At 37.7% G+C, this 9,057-nt stretch overlaps 1 protein-coding gene across 1 annotated transcript in view; it reads left to right on the top strand.

Moving 5' to 3' along the window:
* Window positions 1–9,057, top strand: part of LOC119494907 — a 60,366-nt gene that overhangs the window by 24,973 nt on the left and 26,336 nt on the right. The window contains exons 7-11 of the mRNA XM_037781134.1: window positions 4,638–4,702; window positions 4,831–5,160; window positions 5,303–5,644; window positions 6,108–6,245; window positions 6,365–6,399. Of these exons, the coding sequence (XP_037637062.1) occupies window positions 4,638–4,702; window positions 4,831–5,160; window positions 5,303–5,644; window positions 6,108–6,245; window positions 6,365–6,399 (910 nt within the window). The remainder of the gene's footprint in view (window positions 1–4,637; window positions 4,703–4,830; window positions 5,161–5,302; window positions 5,645–6,107; window positions 6,246–6,364; window positions 6,400–9,057) is intronic.

The raw sequence follows: 9,057 nt of genomic DNA, 5'->3' as shown, positions 1-9,057 counted from the left end.
AAGCATCGCCCTGGGTTCCTCAACACTTAAAAGTTTTGTTCTGCAAGATAATCTCCACAAATGAATTGAAGTGTAAATGCAATCGTCAGAAGTAAAAAGCTTACGCAGGCTATAAACACACTACACCACTGTGGCATGAGCATGAGTATACACAACAAGGATGTGAAGGCGGACGAGTCAACGTGATGACGTTTAGTAGTCTCATTTAGCCACTTGTTAGCAACCGCCTTTTTTAAGACAAATAAAGGCTTCAAAATTCACGAGTGGGATATTTACTGACGTATTTTATGCCATAGAACAAAACATTAAAATCTCTAAAGCTTGTGTTAACCACAAACCTTATTTCAGGCATCTAACTAAAAACCCATTGACTTCCAGACGAGAGAACAGGAAGTGCTAAAATGCTAACTCATTTACGGGCTTTAGGACTCATTCCTGTAGCACTCTATTGGCAGTGAACCCAAGAGCACGATAGACTTCTTCATATTTTCAATTTCATTTCTTTAACCAGTTTACTAAGTTGGGACCTCTTGATCTAAATATTTATGGTCTTGCAAGCACTCTTAAGTGTTTTTGCTTGTTCATCGCCTCCATTTTCTTTTCACAACACATATTTAGATGTGTCATAGCAGGAAAAGCACTAGTGCAACCAATAACATTAAGGACAGGCCGATTCTAGTAATGTTACGTGTTTAACAAGTCTAAATGCCTGCTATGAAAAAGGTCCTATCATTATTGTTTCACTCCATATATTTGTCATGTGCACATAGAGACACAAAGTGAGAGAGAGAGACTAGCAGACAGACAGTCAGGGTTTTCACCAGTGAACTGCTGTGTATCTGTCCACCACAACCTCCCACAACTGTAGAGCAAAGCATGGCTCACAAAAACAAATACGCAGCATTTTATGTTGTAGACACAATCAGTCTTCTTTTGTTGAAAAATATACAGCGTAAAAAAATGTAAGGGGACAACCACTCAAATGAATGAACCCCTCCATTCTTTCTGGTTTCACAGCACCTCGTATAAAGGCCTTCTGTATGTCTGTCTTGTGAGAACAAGCAAAGCCACATGCAACAGCTACACTGAGACAGAAGCTGCGGTGGGCCAATTTTCCATCCTTTGACCGACCATCAAGGCTGTTTACTCAGAACAGACCTGACTATGGGCTTCAACAGGATGTTTGTAGTGAGGGTAGAGCTACAAGAGTCTTCAGCAGGTTAATTTACTGTTTTAGTTTTATTGTTAGTGTGCTCATTTAAAGTCTAAATAATGTCTATCCTTCATGTTTTTTAAGATGCAACCAAAGGCATCTACAACCACATGCATCTACAATCTTAAAATATGACAGATGCATATTAGTTTGTTTTGTTTTAATCTATCACTGCACCAAGTGATGCATATTGGAGCAGACTTAATGAAGGCTGTCATACCGATTTGAGGTTAATCAGGCAAACTTAACTTAAGATCACAATTCAAACTTCTGCTCTTGACAAAAAGACCGGGGTGGGACCAGTGAATGATTAGCGCCTCCCCCCTCTGACAGCAACTACCAATGAAAAGCATCACACCGCAGAAGAGTGTGATAAAAAACGGTCATGACATAGAGTGACTGGGTAGCTGTGTGTGTCCAACCCTCCTGAGCCGTTTACATACTCCTGTAAGTTGTGATATTAAAGGTACTATTTATAACATTGATGACTTTCAGCTACTAGATGTCTCATTCTCCCTCCCCCGTTCCATCGCATTTACTTCACACCAAATCCATCTATCCATTTACTTACAACCCAGAGATACCACGTGATACCAACGTTGTTTTACTGTTTGCTCTCAAGCCTTGTTAGAAGTGGGCACCAAATGTCAGATACACACACCTTAAAGGGAGATCTGTCAAGTATTTAATACTCTTATCAACATGGGAGTGGGCAAATATTCTGCTTTATGCAACTGTATGTATATATTTATTATTGGAAATCAATTAACAACACAAAACAATGACAAATATTGTCCAGAAACCCTCACAGGTACTGCATTCAGCATAAAAAATATGCTCAAATCATAACATGGCAAACTGCAGCCCAACAGGCAACAACAGCTGTCAGTGTGTCAGTGTGCTGACTTGACTATGACTTGCCCCAAACTGCATGTGATTATCATAAAGTGGGCATGTCTCTAAAGGGGAGACTCGGGTGACCCAGAGAACCCATTTTCATTCACATATCTTGAGGTCAGAGGTCAATTGACCCCTTTGAAAATAGCCTTGACAGTTTTTACTCGCCAAAATGTAGTGTAAGTTTGGAGTGTTATTTAGCCTATTTCCCGAGAAGCTAGTATGACATGGTTGGTACCAATGCTCCTTAGGTTTTCTAGTTTCATGTGATGCTAGTATCTTCACTAAAGCTTTAAAACTGAACCCGCTATAACCTAAAATTCACAAGTTGCATTAATGCGTTAAAGAAATTAGTGGTGTTAAAACAAATTTGCGTTAACGCATTATTATCATGTTAACTTTGACAGCCCTTAATATTTAAAAAAAAAATATTCGTCTACATAAAAATTATCAATAAGACAATTTAATAACAATTGTATAAATAAGTGTGGTGTTCCTCTTGCCTTTTTATAAAAGTTAAAACAGAGACTGAGAAAGGTAGAAAAGCCCCTATGTACTGACACTTTAGTTTGAAGCGCAACCACAACAATGCTAAAGTTTCCATGCATCATTTGTTTGTCAGTGGTGACTGTGCATGTGTGTCTATTTGTGTCTGTTTGTGTGAAAGTAGAAATGGTGTTATGGCTCGTTGTCAACAATATATTGACCCTAAACAAACGTGCTGGTCCCTATAAATAGATAGGTTGTTGGTCTTTCTTTTTGCTTTCTCTTTACACCTTTCAAACAAACCCCCACTCGAACTCTTTGATGATTATTTTGAGGCCAGAGTTTGTGGTGTTGCACTGGGCTGCATTATATTGTTAGGTGTTCCTGTCCGTGTTATAGTGGGGGTGTCGACCACTGCACATACTGTATAGTGGCCTACGATTGTTTAATGTTAATCACTTTGTTAATCATTGCATTGTTTTATTTGTGGTTCCCTCCCTCAGATAAAGATATGCAGGTCAGAAACTGTAAATCGTCTCCAGCTGAATGTAATACTGTGAGAACGTCGCTCTGCTGCTTCCTCTCACCAGCCCTCTGAAAAGAAGTGATATGAGTATAGAGGATGGATGGTTTAACAGCCCTCCTCTGTACGCTGTGCTCTTCCTGTTCAAGTGATTGACAGGCAGAGTGGGCGGGTCATCATTGATGATGTGGAGCATCTGAATTGGCTCGCACAACATTTAAAATGGCTTCTCTCTCCTCGTGTATCACTCTTGCAAATGGCTGGATGCATCTTTTTTATATGCACACAAATCAATCTGATCTAAAAATCTCTGTTTAGTGCTATATACATTGTTGTAGGATTTCCTGTTAGGCCTAAATACATAGGCCTGTATATTTACAGATAAATAACATGTCATGCATTTATATTCAAAGGTTAGCTATTGAAAAAATTCATTGTAAATCTTTCGTTTGTTGAATCATTTGACTTTCTTTAAAAGATGACAGTGATGTAAAGAGAGATATATATGTTATCAAATCCAATCTAATACAGAGGACACTCAATGGTGTGAATAACACACAAAGACTTAGATTGGCAAAGCATTTCAAGCTCGGCACTCTTCCTTAGAAAGCATCCCAATCACAAAATCCAGACAAACTGTTCATATTTTTAACTGCAATGTTTTGCACGTGTTACACAATTGGTGTTCTGAAGGATTTGGCGGCATCTAGTAGTGTGGCTGCAGATTGCAACCAACTGAGTACCCCTCCGCTCACTCCTAGCTTTCTAAGACTGCGGTAACGTGAGCTGCAGAGTGCTAAACCGTGGTAATGCCATTCACTTCGCTCAGAGGCCATCCTTACCATAATAACACTCCTTTAGGAGCAACAGAAGTCAGACGGCAGTTCAAGTTACCGCAGTTTCACGTGTTTCAGAGAACTATGATGGCCTTCTGGTTTCAGGTGATTATACACTAATGAAAACACAGTTAGAAAACATAGTAAAAATTATAAAATGCAACTGCTATCTAGTTTCTATCTATGCTACAACCTTCGTACATATGGTGGTACAAGATAGATAGATAGATAGATAGATAGATAGATAGATATACCCGACTACTACAACTAACATAAAAACTATAGAATATAAACATAGAATAAATGCTATATATATTGTGCAAGTTACAATGTTTTGCTTTTAAATTAAAAATATTAATAATTGAAGTAGTACAACAGTGAATGAAAACAACATTTTGAGAACCAGATTATTTTTGGTTAACTGTAGTTCACATTAAGATCAAATCATCTGTTGAGGTTACTCTCTGTGTCAGTTGTAGAAAACCAACATGAAACAAATACGTGCTGTCGGTGTTTTGTCATGTGTTCAAGCTGGGCAATGGGTGGTATTATTTCCACTGGTGGTTTAGTGAAACACAAACATAACGAGAGGCCAATCAGATTGCTCTGAAATTGTTCCCTCCCACTTGATATGATTACATTAAGGCGAATCGTCTTCCAGTACGATCTAATTTAACTGCAGTCTCCAGTGGATAAACCAGATAATGATGATCGTGTTTTATTTTCTGCTGATGCTCAGAGTCGGGCGTAAGTACATGTAGAAATATCAGATTTGCTCCAGATATATATTTATAGTTTTTACAGTAATTTAGCAGCACATGCATGATTCTCTCTCTGTCATTAATCACTGATCAATGCTTCTCTAATATTTTCAGGATGCACAGATGATCAGATCTTTGAGACAAATGCTGTTGGTGTTGGAGATAATGTGACTTTGACGTGTCCTCGCCAGGAATCTCTGTCCCAAGAAACTTTGTTTTGGGTCAGACTTGTTTCTGGAAACTTTCCTGAAGTCTTGGGAGGAACATTTACTTTTAATTATAAGGAAGTTAATAAGAATACTCGCTTTACAGCAGAACAAGGACCTGGAACATTTCTTCTGCATATTCATGAAACAAAGCCAAGCGATACTGGAGTTTACTACTGTATAAAAGTAAACCGACTCAAAATTACATTTTTGAAAGGAACATTTCTGAGAATTAAAGGTAAATAAAATACAGCAAAAGTATCACATTACTTAAAAGATTTATTCATTCATGCTTACATCAAACATTTAATAAAAGCAGATTGCATAGTTTAATTTGTGAGTGAGTAAAGCATGTTTATTTTCATCTTTGTATTTCCCAGGACCAGACCCTGATATCACCACAGCCCCTCCATCTGATCTGGTCCGTCCAGGAGACTCAGTAACTCTGCAGTGTTCAGTCCTCTCTGACTCTGAGAGCAAATGTCCTGGAGAACACAGTGTGTTCTGGTTAAGAGTCGGATCAAATGAATCTCATCCCAGTTTAATTTACGCTCATGGAAACAGTGATGAATGTCAGAAGAGCCTCGAGGCTCGCTCTCCACAGGAATGTGTCTACAACTTCTCTAAGAACGTCAGCTCCTCTGATGCCGGGACTTATTACTGTGCTGTGGCCACGTGTGGGGAGATATTATTTGGAAGAGGAACAAAACTGGACGTGGAAGGTAAAAGCAGATCATTTCCATATTAACCATTAATAATCATTACTTTTGAATCTAGTAGAAACAATTAAAATCAAGTATCACAAAGCATTTTTTCCTCCTGCATTATAACTAGGGCTGTCAATCGATTAAAATAGTTAATCGCACATTTTTTATCTGTTCAAAATGTACTTTAAAGGGATATTTGGGACCCCTTTGAAAATGGCCATGACAGCTTTTCCACGCCAAAATTTAGCACAAGTTTGCAGCGTTATTTAGCCTAGTTCCATATGATGCCAGTATCTTCACCCTAGCTTTAAAACTGAGCCCGCGTCAACCTTCGAAAGATCGATTGCGCTAATTTATTAAAGAAATTAGTGGCGTTAAAACACATGACACGTTATTATCGCGTTAACTTTGACAGCCCTAGTTATAACATCTTGACAGAATAGTTGTTAATTTTCATTATTCGCTTCTTTTCATATTGTTTCAGGACTCAACATCTGGGATCTGCAGAAGGCCAACACAGTTCTGATTCTCTCATGTGCAGCTTTGGCTATAAGTCTGATTGTTATTGCCTTCCTGATTTATACTATCAAGATGAAAACTTGTGATTGTTGCAACGGTAATAGAAGTTTCTCCTACAATACTTTGCAAAAGCTAACTTTCCCAGGATTACTGATTTGTGTAAATGAACCTACAGCGTCTTTCTTCTTATATCTGTGTTTTTATTTCATAATACAGCTGCAACAGCCAGTGGTCATCACCAAAGTCAGCAGGTAAGGAATTTAAAGACATTTTTTGTCTATATATGTAAATATTAATGCATGCTGTCACATGACGTTTTTCCATATATTTTATTTATATAGAGAGATGAGGACTTATTGGCCTATTCTGCTCCAGCCTTCACCAAGAGGAAAACTGGCAGAGCAGAGAGAAGAAAGGTAGAAACAGCAGAGGGAGAGACGATCTACACTGATGTCAGGACTTGAGAAATAGATTAACAATCTACTGGATCTGCTAGTTAAAGTGAATATAATTGTGTAAGGCACACTGTTGTAAATATGCTGCTTTGCATCAATTTCATTTCTGATATCGGTAATGATATTATATTTGGATAACCTTAAACATGTTTCATGTATCTTTTTGACATTATTTTCTGTCCCATCCGTTTGCAATCACCGGATGACTTTTTTTTCATAAAAGGGCATGAATTATCATGATGCGAAATGTAATAGTTTTAATGGCTTTTTGTGATATTTAACAGCATCTCATATCTATTAATTCTTGTTTAATTTTTGTGCATTTTTTTTATTAAAGTCTTTTATGAAAGGTGTATAATTCTGCCAGGCTTTTTGAAAGATTTACCTTGAAATAGTCGGAGAGTTGAGGAAGGTTTCTTTGTGTCTTTTTAAGATTTTTCAGGTAAAATTTTAGTTTAAAAATAACTTTATAAGTTAGCATCTAGTATAATACAGTAAGATTGATTGGTTTTCTTGTTTAATGTTTGCAACACAGTGGAAACAAATAAAATACTTTTAAAGTAAGAGACTCAAACAGCGTCATCATTTTATATTGCTTAATGTTTCTTATTTGTGCTTGCTCATGCTGATCTCTTACCACACTTAAAATCTATTGATTTTTCAATTTTTTATTGCTATTAAGACTTCACACTGCAAACTGTTACTCACATTTGCTCGTGAAAATAAAAAACAAACAGACTTTGCAACTAGATTTTGCATGAATAATAATCCACAGGGTTCAACTAGTAGGCCTGTAATGCATTTTAGCACTTCACGTTTCCTCGTCTGAGAGTCAAAGGGTTTTTGGTTAGATGCATGAAATAAGGTCTGTGGTTAACACAAGCTTAAGGGATTTTATTGTTTTGTCTTACAATATAAAATACAACAGTAAATATCCCACTTGAGGATTTTGAAGCATTAACGTGTCTTCAAAAAGGCGGTTGCTAACAAGTGGCTAAATGAGACTACTAACCGTCATCATGCCGACACGTCCGCCTTTACTTTATTTTCTGTAATAATCCAAAATCCGATGGAAGAATCTCATTGGCTTTTTGTCGAGGGAACACAGGGCGATGATAACTTCCTGGTTGGCCTACAAAAATACGTCATCCCTGCACCACTCTCTCACTACTGTAACAGCCAGAACCAGGGTCGTGTGTAGAAGGTAACCCACGAGTTGGGAAAATCATAAGATGGTTAAGATTAGGTATTGATCTCGAATGGATAAGGTTAGGATAGATTGTTGGGAAACGAGTCTTGTGAGTAGGTTACCTACTACTGCATTTACCCCTTTGAAAAATCATAACGTGGGCATGTCTGTAAAGGGGAGACTCGTGGGTACCCATAGAACCCATTCTCATTCACATATCTTGAGGTCAGAGGTCAAGGGACACCTTTGAAAATGGCCATGCCAGTTTTTCTTCACCAAAATTTAACGTAAGTTTGGAGTGTTATTTAGCCTCCTTTGCAAGAAGATTGTATGACATGGTTGGTACCAATGCTCCTTAGGTTTTCTAGTTTCATATGATACCAGTGTCTTCATTCTAGCTTTAAAACTGAACCCGCTGCTACCTAAAATTCGCGAGTTGAAAGAAATTAGTGGCATTAAAACAAATTTGCGTTAAAGCATTATTATCGTGTTAACTTTGACAGCCCTTATTATTTAAAAAAAAATATTTGTCTACATAAAAATGTTATCAATTAAATAACAATCATATAAATAAGTGTGGTGTTCCTCTTGCCTTTTTATAAAAGGTAAAACAGCAGTGCAAGCCCAGCTTCCTGAGGCTAAAACAGAGACTGAGAAAGGTAGAAAAGCCCCTATGTACTGACACTTTAGTTTGAAACTCAACCACAACAATGCTAAAGTTTCCATGCATCATTTGTTTGTCAGTGGTGACTGTGAATGTGTGTCTATTTGTGTCTGTTTGTGTGAAAGTACAAATGGTGTTATGGCTCTTTGTCAACAATATATTGACCCTAAACAAACGTGCTGGTCCCTATAAATAGATGGGTTGTTGGTCGTTCTATTTTTTTTCTCTTTACACCTTTCAAGTTGGAGACAAACCCCCACTCTAACTCTTTGATGATTATTTTGAGGCTAGAGTTTGTGGTGTTGCACTGGGCTGCATTATATTGTTAGGTGTTCCTGTCCGTGTTATAGTGGGGGTGTCGACCACTGCACATACTGTATAGTGGCCTACGATTGTTTTATGTTAATCACTTTGTTAATCATTGTATTGTTTTATTTGTGGTTCCCTCCCTCAGATAAAGATATGCAGGTCAGAAACTGTAAATCGTCTCCATGAGAATGTAATACTGTGAGAGCGTCGCTCTGCTGCTTCCTCTCACCAGCCCTCTGAAAAGAAGTGATGTGAGTATAGAGGATGGATGGTTTAACAGCCCTCCTCTGTA

Source organism: Sebastes umbrosus, chromosome 9, assembly GCF_015220745.1.
Source record: "Sebastes umbrosus isolate fSebUmb1 chromosome 9, fSebUmb1.pri, whole genome shotgun sequence".
NCBI lineage: Eukaryota > Metazoa > Chordata > Actinopteri > Perciformes > Sebastidae > Sebastes > Sebastes umbrosus.
Note: the sequence above shows the minus strand (reverse complement) of the source record. Positions and strands in the feature narration are given on the sequence as shown.